This window comes from Brassica napus, chromosome C7, assembly GCF_020379485.1.
Source record: "Brassica napus cultivar Da-Ae chromosome C7, Da-Ae, whole genome shotgun sequence".
Lineage (NCBI taxonomy): Eukaryota > Viridiplantae > Streptophyta > Magnoliopsida > Brassicales > Brassicaceae > Brassica > Brassica napus.
This window is the reverse complement of record NC_063450.1, coordinates 46936622-46953005: the sequence shown is the minus strand read 5'-3', so window position 1 is coordinate 46953005 and position 16384 is coordinate 46936622. Positions and strand designations below refer to the sequence as shown.

The 16384-nt window shown below is 38.5% G+C and overlaps 2 protein-coding genes across 6 annotated transcripts; both read left to right on the top strand.

Annotated features, from left to right (window-relative positions):
- Positions 1-45: 45 nt before the first annotated feature.
- Positions 46-2480, top strand: BNAC07G33960D. Of its 3 annotated transcripts, none has more exons than XM_022706143.2 (7): positions 46-731; positions 812-1012; positions 1291-1393; positions 1501-1578; positions 1788-2022; positions 2112-2156; positions 2238-2480. In XM_022706143.2, exons 1-5 carry the CDS (start codon positions 717-719, stop codon positions 1802-1804), a joined length of 414 nt encoding a protein of 137 aa, XP_022561864.1. In that variant the 5' UTR covers positions 46-716; the 3' UTR covers positions 1805-2022; positions 2112-2156; positions 2238-2480. The 3 variants fall into 3 exon arrangements, with proteins under 3 accessions (XP_022561864.1, XP_048618854.1, XP_013737203.1); XM_048762897.1 differs by having other exon boundaries at positions 1501-1582; positions 2244-2480; XM_013881749.3 differs by having other exon boundaries at positions 1501-1582.
- Positions 2481-4475: 1995 nt separating this feature from the next.
- LOC106440149 (2-oxoglutarate-Fe(II) type oxidoreductase hxnY) lies at positions 4476-7877 on the top strand. Of its 3 annotated transcripts, none has more exons than XM_048762895.1 (11): positions 4476-4698; positions 4930-5122; positions 5386-5605; positions 5827-5948; positions 6107-6207; positions 6285-6343; positions 6432-6488; positions 6591-6636; positions 6726-6805; positions 7454-7517; positions 7777-7877. In XM_048762895.1, the coding sequence occupies exons 1-10, from the start codon at positions 4621-4623 to the stop codon at positions 7515-7517; spliced, it is 1020 nt and encodes a 339-aa protein (XP_048618852.1). In that variant the 5' UTR covers positions 4476-4620; the 3' UTR covers positions 7777-7877. The 3 variants fall into 3 exon arrangements, with proteins under 3 accessions (XP_048618852.1, XP_022562127.1, XP_048618853.1); XM_022706406.2 differs by having other exon boundaries at positions 5386-5466; positions 5554-5605; positions 5839-5948; positions 7454-7797; XM_048762896.1 differs by having other exon boundaries at positions 5386-5466; positions 5554-5605; positions 7454-7797.
- Positions 7878-16384: the final 8507 nt, after the last annotated feature.

Here is a 16384-nt window from a genome sequence, read left to right as displayed (position 1 = left end):
AACATTTCAACATACGGCAAACCAAACCTTTTTCTTTATCCCAAAAACATTTCACTTCGTCAGCCTCTCTTCGTTTATTTCTCTCTCACCTCTCACTAGGAAACCTAGAGACCTGTTCAATACCGCTCTCCTCCGGTGGCCGCCGTGTCCTTTCGAGGCGGTCGCCGGTGGTCCCCCACTGTATTTCTTTCTTCCTCTCCGCTTCCTTGTTCATCTTTCACTACGAGGGAAGTGGCTAAAGATAGAGTTTTGTATGTGAATGCTATATTAATACAACATTCAGTTTAAGATAGCGTTTCAAAATACCAATGCTTTCTTTGTATTTTCAAATTCTAAAAACTTTGATTTAAATAGCATAAATATCACTGAAACGCTGTGTTTCATTTAGGCGGAAAAAAAAAATTATTTCCCAGCTAAGGACTTGACTAAAATTATTTTACTCTCCCTCGTAAACTTTTCAGATTTACTCTTAGATTTTTTTCTCTCTTATTTTAGATCTATTATCTTCATGAGTCTCTTCTCTCTACATCGTTCTATTCCTCTTCCTTTCAATACGAAATCCGAATCTCAATATCACCATCTCTCCTTCTCCATCACCTTTCTCTACTCATCGTCACTTTGTTCTTCCGGAATCTGTACTCCTCCTGAGAACGCTTCTCTCTCTCCTCTGCAGTCGAATCTGAACCCAATACTCGCCTCTCTCTCAATCTCCTCTCATGTTTGCTCCTCAGGTTCTCTCTCTCTCAATTCACTTTCCCTAAACAACAGATCTGAAAAAACAAAGTCCTTCAAGTTTTGTATCTTAATGTAGGTTTCGGTGCTTCCTCTTCAAAGACCAGATGAAATCCACATCCCAAACCCATCTTGGATGCAATCTCCTTCCCCACGAGCAACAAAATTCGTCTCCGTTCCCAAATTTCTTCTCTCCAATCCTCAATTTTTTGAACTGATCATAGAAATTCTTCTCTATTTTTTTTTTTATTGCAGCATGAAAATTCATCTCAGCGATAAGGTAAATATAAAACCCATATTTGCTTTTGCTTAAAGCTTCGAACTTGAAGTTCCATTTTTTATGTAAACTAATTAACATGTTTAATTTGCATAAAGTTTCTGTCTTTCACTGATTAAACTGAGAGTTTATGTTAATTGAACATGTTTATTAGCTTTGAACTTTAAGTTAAACTTTATAATTAAACTCTTAATTTGCTTAAACTCTCTGTTTTCATTGATCAGCCCGAGTTCTGTGAGTTGTGTATATAAATATTGATTTTCGGGTATTTTTTTGTGCAGATGAAAGTTGCTTTTGGAGGTGTGGATCCTGTGAGTCAGCCACCATGTCAACCTGACCGTAGCAATGAGCAGACAGGAACCTCAAATGCTCTTGCACTCCCAGGTATTGTGTTCATATCACCTGTTTTGCTTACGTTGATGAAAGATGAACAAAAATAGCTTATTCTCTAATTTAAATTTTTGTTAAACGTTGTTCGATGAGTTATGCAGGTCCCAAAGGTTCTAAGAGTACCCAAAAGGGTGTGACAGAGAATGCTCTTGTTATTGGTCCAACTTTTCACCCAAAGGGTTTGTAAGTATTAACCTTTTGTCGTTTGTTTCGTAAATCTGGATGCTAGTTGATGCTTCTACTTAATGGCAAGGATGCTGATTAAAAATATTTTGTATCTTCATGTTCTATGTAACTCTTGTTTCAGCTGTTAAGATACAACCTATTATTCTCTTTGAGACCTGTTTTTAAATCTAAAAGAACGATTTTTTTTTCTTGTTACATGAAGGTGGACAAGGCAGATAAGCTTGATGGAGGAGGAGGTAGCAAAAGCGGTGGGTCGTTAGCCTCAGGGACATTAGGTTTAGAGTGGAGAAGGTCCAAGCTCCGGTGTGTGACTGGAAGACAGCGAGGTTGGAGTAATTAACGTCCAAGCTCCATCTGTTTCGGGCTTTGTTATCTGAAGGGAGGACCTCCGTTAGACTTACAAGAAGTAACATCCCAACAACATGTCTGTTGCTGCTGTGAGTGTTTCTTCTTTGCTTTGGTTTCGATTTGATGTGTTGTCCCATAGGATAGCTATATACTCACTATGAATTTGAATGGCTAACAGGTTGGAAAAGCTGGTGCAGAGAAGTTGAAATCCTTGTCTGATTCTGTATGTTCTTTAATCTATAGCTGATTATAGTTATGTATTGTGTTACATGCTTCTTGACCTTTGAGTTGTATAATATTGCAGGAGAAGGCTCTTGAAGGCTGATAAGCGCAAGGTTGAGTATGAGAAGATAAGAAATTCTGATTTTTCCGAGTCATTCACAGGGAGAGGAGAAAAAAAAGAAAAACGTCAGTGTTGCGTAAGATTGACGGTGGTAGAGGCACTATAATGTGTAGGTTTAGGTTTCTGGTTTAGTTTTGGTTTAAGTTATTTTGTAAACAATTTCAATATATAATTTTTTTAATATATTATATCTGTATTTTTATATTTTATTTTATTTTTTAGTTATTAATAATGCTATTACAACAATTATTATCTACCATTATAAGTTATATAATTGCATAACTAATAAACACTATCAAACTAATATTTTAACATTGCAAATGTAAAAACGCTATATAAAATGCTAGAGAAAAGATTGTGGGGGCAGACACAATGTTCGCCATAACGTTGTGTTATCCTGCGATAGTGTTTTCCTCATACTATATATGTGACGTTTTCTTGAAGTGTTTGTTGTCTTCTCTCTTCTCCTTGCGGCTAGGGTTGGATTTGATCGAGGTGTCTCCGTTTCAGATCCGGCGGTTCCTGATGCATATTCGGTGTATGTGTGGTGGTTCTTGGTGGGCTTGAGGACGGTCTCCACTCCCCTGGTGTTTTCTCCTGTTTGTTATGGGATCTCTGTTCGGTGACGTTTTCCTTTCTCTGACCAGATCTGTTCGAGATGGTGGCGTGTGAGACGTGGGATAAGCTCACTTAGTCTCGCTTGAGGTGGAGCGTGGTTGTTGGCTTCACGGTGGCGGGTTCTCTTTGGGCTTGGCGTTTGTAGATCTGTGGATCTCATGCTTCTCTGCTCCTCTTTGTGTTCTCTGGTGGTCTCCGGAGGAAGCGCGTGGTGAGTTCTAGGGTTGGTCGTCGTCCTTCCCTTATGGTTCTCTCCTGTGGCGGCGCGTGGTGGTGATGTATCCCCCGTTTGTCGAGATCCTCTCGGCGCGTGTGGTTCTTGTGTTTCCCCATAGTTGGAGTAGGTTCCATGGTGTGGCGCTCCTCGTCACCGGCTCTGTCCTTTCGTCACCTCCCGACGGTTGCGCTTCGGTGAAAGCGGATTGGTTCCGCAGAGTGGAAAGGTGCTAGATTTGCGCTCGTTTTTATTCTTGCTAGTTCGAAGGTCACTTCTCCAGAGGAGGTGTGCCCGACCTATCTCATTGCGGCGGTGGGCTAAAAGGATGTATACGGTCTCGGGTCTGAGGAATGGAGGCAGCGATCTTCGGACTAGTCCTGAACGACGACATCGCCGGTTGTAGACTCTTTCTCGTGCTGCCGGTAGTGTGATGTTGGATAGGCTTGCGGATGCGAGACGTTTGATTCTTTGTGAAGGTGTTGATGAGAGGATTTCTTGGAAGCTGTAGGACCCGGTACTTTAAGGTACGAAGGCGCCTTTCTCTCCGGTTCGCAGCAACTAGGAGCTCGTTCCGCTCATGTCTTTGCCTTAGGTATGTCACTGCAGCGTTAATGTCGGTCTCTCTTTGGACCATTCTTCTTTTATTTAAGTTTCACTGCTTTAGGTGTTCTGTTTAGTTTCATTATTGTACTTATGATATTTAGTTTCTGTGTTATTTCGTAAAAAAAAATTTGGTATAATAATCTTAATATTTTACCAAAAAAAAACATTTCAACATACAAAGAACTTCCGACGTCATGGATTTACGATTTACAGTACTTTGTGTATTCGTAAAGTTTAAATCATTTCTATGATTCTCGGGTATGGCACTTAAGTGACGTTTCCGAAACGTTCCCCATGTATAATAACTAATAAGTGTCTCTTTGTTTCGGATCTATGAAGTCTGCATTGTTTGTCATGATCTTTTAACACAAAAATACTAAAATAATCTGTCTTTTTTTTACATAAAATTAATTGACTTTTATGTATGTATCAGAAGTAAAAACCGTATTACCGTACGTTTATATAGCTTACGATGTTTTTAAAAAAAAAATTATTATAGTTTATGATGTTAATAACCATAACAATATATGCCATCTTGATATACGAAACAGAACTTGTAAAGTAATATACCTTACCTCACATTCTAGCTACTGAGAAGCTGGAGACTTTCTTAAATTAAAACAAAACTGTCTAATGTTAAAACTTAAAACCTTAAATATTATGAGATGAGCCTCATGACTAAATGGGCTTAATCTGTGAAGTAAAATATCCGATAGGCCCATTATGGCCTACTATATTCGCAGATATTTTATTCAATTATTTTGCACCGTATAAGCTGAGCTGATGTGTAAGTTAATCAGTCACACAGTGATGACATGACGTTAAAAAGATAGAACATTCAACTCTATATTCCTATTACTAGTATTTTGCACCGTATGAGTCACAAAACGATAAGAGATTACGAAAATGGAGACGTCACTTGTGCTCCCGATCGTTGATATTTCTTCACCGGACAAAATCACCACTGCACGGTTGATTCGCCGGGTTCTTATTCTTATCTCCTCTCTATCTCTGTTATTTGTTTACAAGAGTCAGAGTAGTAGTAAATGACAATAGTAGCAAGTGACGGTGATGATAGGACTCCTATCACAGGAGTCATATGACTAGTACCTATAGCATCAATTGACGAAAATTGAGGTGTTTGTTTGCTTGAGTGTTGAGATCATGTCTCTATACTAATAAACTGTTTGATGTTATTTGTGTGTGTTATATAAGGCATGTGTGGAACATGGGTTCTTCTATGTTAAAAATCATGGCATCCCGGAAGAATTGATGGAAGGGGTTTTCAGGGAGAGCAAAAGATTCTTCAATCTCCAACTAGAGGATAAGATGGATTCACTACACCGTGATTTTCTCGGTTATACTCCACTGTATGCTGAGAAACTCGACACGTCCTTGACCACCATAGGTTTTGCTCATGTTTTCACATTTTGCATATGGCTTTCTGAGCAGAGCGGGTCCTTAGATTTATCATTTATGGGATTTGAAACAATTACTAAACAATTAGTATATATATTTTTAGGTAGTTTGGGGACCAAATTAATTAACAACTAAAATTTAAACTCTTAAGAATTCTATAATCACCAAAACTTAAAGCAATGTTTCATCTCGCTATACCCATGACCGGTTCTGTTTCTAAGGTCATAATTTAAAACTCTCTTCCTTTGTTAGGCGATTCCAAGGAAAGCTTTTTTCTTGGCTCTTCAGAAGGCGTTCGCGGTCAGCGTTACCCAAATCAATGGCCTTCTGAAAGTATTTTCTTGCTACCTGTTCCTTTCATAGGTTTTTATATAAATATTTGTGTCTTTACCTCTCTCACTGGTTATGTGTATTGTGAAGATCTATTGCCATCATGGAGGCAAACCATGGAATGTTATTACAAGAATGTCATGTAAGCATTTTTCCTTCTGCAAAGTTAATCTTAAACAACACACTGCCTCTCGATCTCAATTCCATTTCAAAAGTTAGTTAGATTTGGACCTTGATCGCAGGTTTTCGTGTATTCTTGAAATAATATTATTTTCAACTTATTTTTATCTCTTTTAGCTTCCATATTACTTTTCCTAGATCAGTTTGCTAGTTGCGTTTAATATCTTGCTTCGCTGCTTTAAGGTCCGTGGGTAGAAAGTTGCTCGGCTTGGTTGCCTTGGCATTGGATTTAGATGAGGACTTCTTCATTAAAATTGGAGCCTTGAATGATCCTGCAGCAGTTGTTCGCCTCATACGTTATCCAGGTATGTCTGTACATCAAATTCCGGTTAATTCTGTTAAGACTTGGACCTTAACATAGCAGAGGCACATTTATCCAAAACATAATGTAATCAGTGGAAACTTGAGACATAATTCAGGTGTTGGAGTCAGGTTTTGATCTCTTCTCCTCTAATGATTATAGGTGAAGTGAATTCGTCGGATGTAGAAACATATGGTGCCTCAGCTCACTCGGATTATGTAACGGTCACTATTCTTTTGACTGATGAAGTTCCAGGACTTCAGGTATACATGTCTCTTGATTCTTGTCATACTATTTCTCTTAGTAACCTAAAGTTCTTACACTGTTTGTGAACTCTTAGGTTTGTAGAGACAAATCGAAACAACCACGCATTTGGGAAGATGTCCCTAGACTCAGAGGGTAAGTCTAGCTTCTACCTAACTTGATTTTGTAGGTCTGTTGATTAGAAACAATTGTTGAAAAATTCTGGAACTTTCGTTAACCCTAGGGCGTTTATCGTCAACATTGGTGATTTGATGGAGAGATGGACCAATGGATTGTTCCGGTAAACTTCGACCAATTTTGTTTCTTAGTATTGAAGTGAGTTTGGTTTCTGGGTTGTCTGAATAGAAGAAACATGTCGTGTTTTCTTGCAATGGAAGTTTAGGTCTACGTTGCACAGAGTGATGCCGGTGGGAAAAGAGCGCTACTCGGTAACTTCTTCTTCTTTCTAATTTATAACAAATTGTTAAATTTTTGTGTAAAAACAATTAGTCTAAGGAGAAGTTTTTTTCGTGGATAGGTGGCGTTCTTCTTAGATCCCAATCCAGATTGTAATGTAGAATGCTTGAAGACTTGTTGCAGCGAAACTTCTCCTGCAAGGTATTTGAGAAAACTCTTTACCGAGGGCATGACGGGTTTCTCTGCTACCATCCGCTAATGCAGCTTTTACGGTTGGTAGCTGCCTTTGTGGACGGTAGCGGTTGTTGGCGTTTTGCAACAATTACTCAAACTGTTCTAAACCGCTTAAATACAAAAGCTGGTTCAGCTAGCGCGGTTGTGAAAGAGTAATTTTTTTAAACAATAAATAGAAAAATAAAAATAAAATAAATTTTTAAATTGAAATAATTAAAATACTAAAATATATCTATTATATTTTAATTTATATTATAAATTTTTTAAATAAAATTATTTTCTATAATTTTAAAAAATTTAAAATATAATTGTATAAAATATAATTTTCAAATTTATTATAATATAATTGTTTAATATTTTATAATTATATTATATGTTGTTAATTTATTATTTAATCGATGTTGTATTTGGTGGTTAACCACTAATAAGTATTATGCAAACACACTAATTTCTAATCGCAGTACCAATCGTATAAATCTCTCGCTTTAAACCCAACCATTCGTATCTGCAAAGTTCCGCAACCGCAGCGGTTACACCAGTCAGGCCATGAATCTCAGTTCCAATTATTTTTTCAAATATTTGGATCATATAACTCCTCGTCTCTTTATGGTGCAGATTCCCGCCTATTCTCGCCGGCGACTATATTAACGAGCGTTTCAGGATAACCTACGCCACTTAGGGTATGAATGGTGACCAGGGAACGACGAGGAATAATGCATTCCCTAACGTTCCTAAAAAAAATTACTATTCACAAGGAATAATAATTTCCTCTCATTCCCTTTCATTCCCTTTTTTGTAGAGAATTAAAGAACAAAATTATTCCTTGTCAAATTTGATAAGGAATAATCATTCTTTTTCATTCCTGGTATTTTATTCCCGTACATTCTTTTTTTATTTGTTTCTCTTGTTTCCCGGATGGTCACCAGTCGGACCCTTAGCCTTAGTGACTTTTATGATTATGTTACGTGATGCAAGAAATTATGGTATCAAAAATACAATATGTTTTAGAAAAAACTTAACTGTTTGTAGTTTAAAATTTCTTTTCCTCCAAAACATTTCTATTTTAGAAAAAAACTAAACTGTTTTATCAAATAATGAAGTGACCACTTACTTTTGAAAGATTGATTTCTCTATGAATGCTAAAGAAATATAAGAACAAAAGAAAGAGAAAATCAGCCAGGGTATACTTCAAAGTTCAAACCATCTTTGAAGGCCTGCTTCGAACTTGTGTGTAACCAAGTGGTTAAGGACAATATTAGTTTCATATAGTTTTTACTGATGTATCAAAATAGATATTATCCAATGTATCCAACCTGTCCGAGGTAGAAGTACCAGACTGTATATGTGTATAAACAAGCAAAATAGATATGAATCATATGATCACTACATCTCCCTATAAAAATACACATATATAATATGTATATATATATATATATGTATATATGTAGTATAGGCTGATCCAATAGATTTGGAAAAAATATATTTAATTAATACTATATAGAGCATTAGATATTGTATTATTTGATTTGAGTTCTGAATGTCTTCTACCTAATATTAAAAAATAACCGGATTGTTTGTTACTAAACTATCATATAAATTGCATGGATCAAATCTAAATCTAGACTGACTAAGTAGCAGCAATTTGTTTCTTAACAGAAATTAAATTCAAAATAGACAAGTTTACACCGTGCCCAAAGTTAGCCTTATCAATAAACTACCACTATTTGGTTAAATACACATACTTGTATTATACGTATATACGATCATTTACGAATAGTCTGTTTCTAGTAGCAAGCTTGTAACGACCCGGTTTCTCTAAACCAGATTTAGAAATTTGTTTGGTTAATTATTCTCTAAACCAAACCATTTGAAATAAACCAAAGAGATATATAAGTCGTATACATCTCCATCTTTGACGAAACCTAGCCGCACACCTCCAATTAAACCATTGTTCACCTCCAAAAATCTGATGCACCGCGATGCCACCACCGGCTCTCCCCGTTGTCTTGGAGCCATCACGCCATGTCAGAGAGAGAGAGAGCCTCGTCATCACTGGTCAAACGTCTCACGTGTTGTTGTCTCGCATCGAACTCGAGAGATGTATATATGACGTGAGGAGGAGGCGCACAAAGACGGAGCCACCGTCTCACCACCGCCGCACCGATCAGATCCACACTGTTGTTAGTCGCAAGCCATTGGAGGAGGCAGTCATGTCACCGGAGAGTCGTGATAGCCAGAGATCGTACCAGCCACCGTCATCAACCGTTATCTAGCTAAGTGTTGCCTCCTTTGTTACTTGTGCCACAAGTAACGTATATACCACAAACCTTAAACGTGTCTTTGCATGTGTTTAGGTGTAGTGAATCTTATGCCAACCTGGAGTTACTTGCCCATCATTTTAAAATAAGGCGTACAAAGATTTATGGAACAAGTTTCGCTCGACACCATGATTAGGAAGGAATCTTTTAAAGTGATGTTAGGCGAGATCGTTCCCGAGCTTTTGATGAGCTATATCCAATATTTGCTAAGGTGAGGTTCTTTTCTCGAATTCTTCTTACACGGCTTAGGACCTTGAATAAGTATAATTTATTTCTAATGTGTTTTCGTCTACGTGAAATCGAGTCTGTTATTGCTTGTTTAGTTTTTAGGTTCTTTGCTTAAACCAGAACTAAGGTGTTAGAAGATTCAACAATGATTGTTTCATTTAAAATTGGTAAATAAAAATAGTTCTTTTATTAGGAGTTATTTGATTGTTTGAGACGGATACAGAGACGGACTTCTGTATGCCGGATTGTGTGGAGGTTACGGTCAGCTATAGTCGACCGGTTGACGCGTAACCCAGGAGGTCGATAAATCGTCTACGGGCGTGTGTTACCGAGCACTTGTTCGGTGTGTGTATGAACCGAGCACCTTTTCGGTAGTGTTTTGGCCTATTAGTGGGCAGCGAGTGTACACCTCGCTAGGACTGTTGTGTGATCTTTGGGTACTTTAGGTACCGTGTTTGCAACGTGTTAGGATTAAATTATATTTATTCGGAGTGCTCTGTCCGGGTCCATGGACTTCGGGTTTAGTATCCCATACCTCACTGAGTGACTTCCCCGTTACTCACCCCTCATTTGCCCCTTGCAGGTGAGACAGATGAGTATATGATATTTGGACGGATTTGGTGCTACTGGACTTTTTATTCGGATTTTTATTTGGGCTTTGGGTGAGTGTAATTGGGTATATGGGCTTTTATTATACGAGATATTGCTGGTGGCCCGCTGTTCTTCGGATTAGAGGTGATGGGTGTTACAATTTGGTATCAGAGCGGGGTTCTGTCCCGGCCTCGACCCGGGATGGCGATTAGGGGATTCGGTTTCTACGTTTTAAAAAAAAAGAAGTATGAAATAATTTATATATATATATAATAAAAAAAATGTTTGTGAAGTTCTTTTAGCACCATTCTGTCCAGTAACTACTAACTCAATTGTCTTTTTCTATGACGATGTGTAAAATCATCGTCATTCATCCTTCGACTAACATGGTTCTAGCCAGATGTTCAGCAGCAGATGTGTGATGTCTCAGTTCATCAGTTTTCTCAGGAGTTATCAGTTTCTTCGGTTATGATTCCGAGATTATCCAGGAGTGGATATGTGGCGTTTCTGCTTCCATCCTACTTCAAGCAAATTGTTCCACGAGTTTTTTGGAGATTACGTGATATGAGGTGTGAGCCAATGGTTGGCATGTGTTGTTTTTGTGTACGAGTATGTTGACTATTTTGGAGGTATATTTGGTTTGTGAACTCGTGGAGATCGCTTTTGAATTGGGGTGCAGCAGCTTGCGTTGTGTTGATATTGGAGTTACGCTTGGCTTTGTTTGCCAGTTTTTGGCAGTGTTGATCATTTTAGAGTTGTTTCAATTCAGACAGCTGACATATGACATTGGGAGTTATTTATATTCGAGTTGTACCAGTTATGCGTGGATGAATCGAGTTATTCAGAGATTCGTCAAAGATTGAGCTGAGATTATGCGATGTCATCTTTGGGAGGGATTGGATGTCACGACATTTAGTAGTGCTGGATTGCCTGAGGGCAAGAGTTGATATTCCTAGAGCACACGAGAGTTTTATTGCCTCCATGCTTTATGATGAGGAGTTACTGGATACATGAGCAGATGGATTTTTGGCGACCATTTTGATGGTTAAAGATGATGCACAACACGAGATGAAGGACCTTCCAGTTATTGCAGAGTATGGGAATGTATTTGAGGCATGTGGAAGGGTTGTTACCAGCCATAGGAGACATTCTTATGATCGAGTTGGACTCATGGACAGAACCGGTTTCACGAAGCGCGAGCGGAGATGGCCGAGCTGAAAGGGCATATGGAAAATTTAGCGGATAAGGATTTTATTAGACTGAGTATTTCACCATAGAGACCACCAGTGTTGTTACGACGATGAGAGATGGGAGCTTAAGACTTTGTATCGACTACAGAGGTTTGAGCAAGTGACCATTAAGGATAAGTATCGCTTCCGCGTATTGATGATTTGCTGTATTAGCTGCATGAAGGTTCATGGTTCTCGAAGTTTGTCTTAGCATCAGTATACCATCAGATTGCTATAGCTGAGGAGTATTTACGGATGTGGATTTTGTATATGTTATGGATATTATGAGTTGTAGTGATACCACTAGCTCAATGAAGGCACCGTTAGCATTCGTGAAGCTTATGAATGACGTTTTCGTAAACACTTGGATAAGTGCGCAATTGTATTCATCGACGACATCCTGATTTATTCTTGGAGCAGAGAGGAGCATGTTGAGCAGTTACGGATTGTGTTAGGTAAGCTTGGAGAGCATAAATTGGTTGCTAACGAAGTAGGTGTAGTTTCTGGAAAAGGAAAAAAAAATTGGATTTTTGGGTCACGTGCTTCAGAAGCAGGAGTTGCTGCATATTCAGAAAAGAATATTATAAGTTCAGAGTGGCCAACACCTAAGAGGTACATAGATCTGAAGCGTTACTATCATTGGCTTAGAGTGAAAAAAAAAATGTAGCTACATTGTGTCTCCATATCAGACTTGTCAGATGGATAAAACAGAACATCAATTATTTATGGGATTATTACACAATCTACTTCTTCGAGATTAGAAATGAGATATGTTGATTATGGGTTTACTCATTGGACTATCGGAGTCAAGTTTCATGAAGAATAATATATGAGCGATCATGGACCGTATTACTAAGTTAAAATCTAGAGGACATGCCCTTGACTTAGTGCTTAGCTCGCGAGGAAAAAAAAAAGAGTAAAGTATCTACCGCCGAAATAGTTCATGTACAGTAACCGTTATTATTCGAGCATTCAGATATCACCTTACGAAGCTCTTTATGGAAGTTCATCCGCACACATACTATGATGGACTAAAGTGAGGAAGCACTCTAAGGTACAGCAACCAATGGTTTAAGGGACGTTGAAGCAAATAGAAATGCTCAAGAACTAAAGGAAGCTTACGGCAAAAAAAAAAAAAAAAAAATTGTATGCACTCATCGGGTCTGTGGAGATTACAAATCGACAAGTGGAAGCAGTTCAGAAAATGATGACCTTATTGATCAAAGTTCAATAAGAGAGAAATAAGATCCAAGAGGAAACCTGAGAGACCGAGTCTAAGATGAGGACTGAATATTAAAATTTTATTTTGGAGAATAAAACTAGCTGTCAAGTATACAGACTTGAATTCGAGGACGAATTCCTTGTTAGTGGGGAAGAATTGTAACGACCCGGTTTCTCTAAACCAGATTTAGAAATTTGTTTGGTTAATTATTCTCTAAACCAAACCATTTGAAATAAACCAAAGAGATATATAAGTCGTATACATCTCCATCTTTGACGAAACCTAGCCGCACACCTCCAATTAAACCATTGTTCACCTCCAAAAATCTGATGCACCGCGATGCCACCACCGGCTCTCCCCGTTGTCTTGGAGCCATCACGCCATGTCAGAGAGAGAGAGAGCCTCGTCATCACTGGTCAAACGTCTCACGTGTTGTTGTCTCGCATCGAACTCGAGAGATGTATATATGACGTGAGGAGGAGGCGCACAAAGACGGAGCCACCGTCTCACCACCGCCGCACCGATCAGATCCACACTGTTGTTAGTCGCAAGCCATTGGAGGAGGCAGTCATGTCACCGGAGAGTCGTGATAGCCAGAGATCGTACCAGCCACCGTCATCAACCGTTATCTAGCTAAGTGTTGCCTCCTTTGTTACTTGTGCCACAAGTAACGTATATACCACAAACCTTAAACGTGTCTTTGCATGTGTTTAGGTGTAGTGAATCTTATGCCAACCTGGAGTTACTTGCCCATCATTTTAAAATAAGGCGTACAAAGATTTATGGAACAAGTTTCGCTCGACACCATGATTAGGAAGGAATCTTTTAAAGTGATGTTAGGCGAGATCGTTCCCGAGCTTTTGATGAGCTATATCCAATATTTGCTAAGGTGAGGGTCTTTTCTCGAATTCTTCTTACACGGCTTAGGACCTTGAATAAGTATAATTTATTTCTAATGTGTTTTCGTCTACGTGAAATCAAGTCTGTTATTGCTTGTTTAGTTTTTAGGTTCTTTGCTTAAACCAGAACTAAGGTGTTAGAAGATTCAACAATGATTGTTTCATTTAAAATTGGTAAATAAAAATAGTTCTTTTATTAGGAGTTATTTGATTGTTTGAGACGGATACAGAGACGGACTTCTGTATGCCGGATTGTGTGGAGGTTACGGTCAGCTATAGTCGACCGGTTGACGCGTAACCCAGGAGGTCGATAAATCGTCTACGGGCGTGTGTTACCGAGCACTTGTTCGGTGTGTGTATGAACCGAGCACCTTTTCGGTAGTGTTTTGGCCTATTAGTGGGCAGCGAGTGTACACCTCGCTAGGACTGTTGTGTGATCTTTGGGTACTTTAGGTACCGTGTTTGCAACGTGTTAGGATTAAATTATATTTATTCGGAGTGCTCTGTCCGGGTCCATGGACTTCGGGTTTAGTATCCCATACCTCACTGAGTGACTTCCCCGTTACTCACCCCTCATTTGCCCCTTGCAGGTGAGACAGATGAGTATATGATATTTGGACGGATTTGGTGCTACTGGACTTTTTATTCGGATTTTTATTTGGGCTTTGGGTGAGTGTAATTGGGTATATGGGCTTTTATTATACGAGATATTGCTGGTGGCCCGCTGTTCTCCGGATTGGAGGTGATGGGTGTTACAATTTGGTGAATTGTAACATCCCGAGTTGTGATATGTGAAAAGACTTAAGAGAATTGATTTGGCTACCTATGTCACCAAAGTTGACTTACCTTTTCCGGAGCACATCCTGAAAGAACTCCAGAGTTAAGCGTGCTTGAGCTGGAGTAGTGGAAGGATGGGTGACCTATCGGGAAATGATTCGCGATAGCGTGCGAGTGAGGCCAAAGCACGGGAAAAGGTCGGGTGGTGATTGCAGGGTCAGTAAACAATGATTTCGAGCCTTGGAAAAATTAACGGACCGATCGCTCGAACGGGATGGGCCCATGGGCCGAGAGAGCGGGCGTGGGTGACCCATTAGCTGTGGGCGGTCGGGGCGTTACAAGTGGTATCAGAGCTGGTTAGCCATCTCAGTTTTGACCTGAGAGGCGTCTTGAGACCTGTCATGGGGCGCAACGAGGACGTTGCGTTCTTTGAGAGGCGGTGAAGTGTAACATCCCGAGTTGTGATATGTGAAAAGACTTAAGAGAATTGATTTGGCTACCTATGTCACCAAAGTTGACTTACCTTTTCCGGAGCACATCCTGAAAGAACTCATGAGTTAAGCGTGCTTGAGCTGGAGTAGTGGAAGGATGGGTGACCTATCAGGAAGTGATTCGCGATAGCGTGCGAGTGAGGCCAAAGCACGGAAAAAGATCGGGTGGTGATTGCAGGGTCAGTAAACAATGATTTCGAGCCTTGGAAAAATTAACGGACCGATCGCTGGAACGGGATGGGCCCACGGGCCGAGAGAGCGGGCGTGGGTGACCCATTAGCTAGGCAAAGTAATTGGCGGAGAATACCTTGTCCAGAGCAGCTAAATGGACACCTTTCTTGCTTTAAACATATTTGGTCCCTAGTTTTGGTGGCTGGAAAATTTCCCCTTATTATATTAAAAAGCTTTTGTATCCGACCTAAATAATTAAATACTTCATATTGTTGGAAAATATGGACCATCAAACTTTCGTTATGATAATTGCAATGACCAATAGAATTGGAAGTCCGCTATGTAACTAATACAACAATATATTGTTTCTTATCTTGTTGCTTTGTAACTTAACTTGCATGCTGAATATGTAAAGTTTTTCAGAATTGTTTCCTTCAAATTCTCTTTTCAGAATTGTGCTTTGTTTTCAATTTGCATCATCTCCCCCACATACAACTTTAGACCTTTATATTATTAAGCATTTAATAACCGAATTTGGTAGGTGGATAAATATACTGCAAAATAATGTTAGGGTTGTCTAACTTATAATCCTCTTTATCAAACCATAATGTTGTATTAATTAAAAAATGGCATTCATCTTTCATTTTCTAATGGTTAGTAGTTAAAGTGTTTAGGAATTCGGACATCCGAATTAAATTTACTCTTTGTTATATTTTCATCATCAACCTAGTTTGACTTTCTACATATATATATATATATATATATATATAAGAACATACAATTTAAGGGTTATATATGTACACAACTAATTAGATATGTATTTATAGATTATATAATCTATGGGATAAACGGTTCAGAATGTTTCAAAATAAATTGTACATTTCGCTATATTTTGTTTGTATGTAATTTTAATATGATCGATTTCATCAATCTCATAATCAGTGGTGGAGGTAGCTTATTGTGAGGGGTGTCAAATGACCTATGTGGATTTTTGAAAAAAAAAATTACATGTATTTTGAATTTAATAACTGAGAAAATGTTACAAATTTTAGCTGTTGACCAATATGTTAAATGCTTATAATATAATTGACCCCTCTAGAAAGTGGGGTTGGTATGTTACAAATTTTAGCTATTGACCAATATGTTATATGCTTATAATATAATTGACCCCTCTAGAAAGTGGGGTTGGTTCCGCCACTGTTCACAATAATGTATTTTCAGATTAGTATTAGTCTATTAGATATCCAGTCTTATATGTTTTCTAAGTCGAAACACTAATGCCGAAGATGAGCAACCTCTTGGTTGTAGAATTGTAATTTTAGTGTTACATTTTTTCGCTGTATAAAGCGTCAAATGGACCCCACGATCAAACTAATACGTAACTTGCTCCCTCTAAATTATATTAAAAAAAAGTGGTAAACCATTCCTCTAAATTATATTAAAAAAAAGTGGTAAACCATTCACCGGAGAGAAAATGTGAAAACCCCGGTGATCATGCACTGTAGAAATTTGGTACGGTGCGGATTCGAATTCAGATCTTCTAGATTAAATGTATACATTCTCCACATCATACTGTTGTACATGTATATAAATGTGTATATATGTCGTTTTGCGTACGCG

Coding starts and splice junctions, on each gene's coding strand:
- BNAC07G33960D (XM_048762897.1), top strand. Junction 1,394..1,500: donor AAATGCTCTTGCACTCCCAG/GTATTGTGTTCA, acceptor TGAGTTATGCAG/GTCCCAAAGGTTCTAAGAGT. Junction 1,583..1,787: donor ACTTTTCACCCAAAGGGTTT/GTAAGTATTAAC, acceptor TGTTACATGAAG/GTGGACAAGGCAGATAAGCT.
- LOC106440149 (XM_048762895.1), top strand. CDS start 4,621: ATGGAGACGTCACTTGTGCTCCCGATCGTTGATATTTCTTCACCGGAC. Junction 4,699..4,929: donor CTGCACGGTTGATTCGCCGG/GTTCTTATTCTT, acceptor GTGTTATATAAG/GCATGTGTGGAACATGGGTT. Junction 5,123..5,385: donor CACGTCCTTGACCACCATAG/GTTTTGCTCATG, acceptor TTCCTTTGTTAG/GCGATTCCAAGGAAAGCTTT.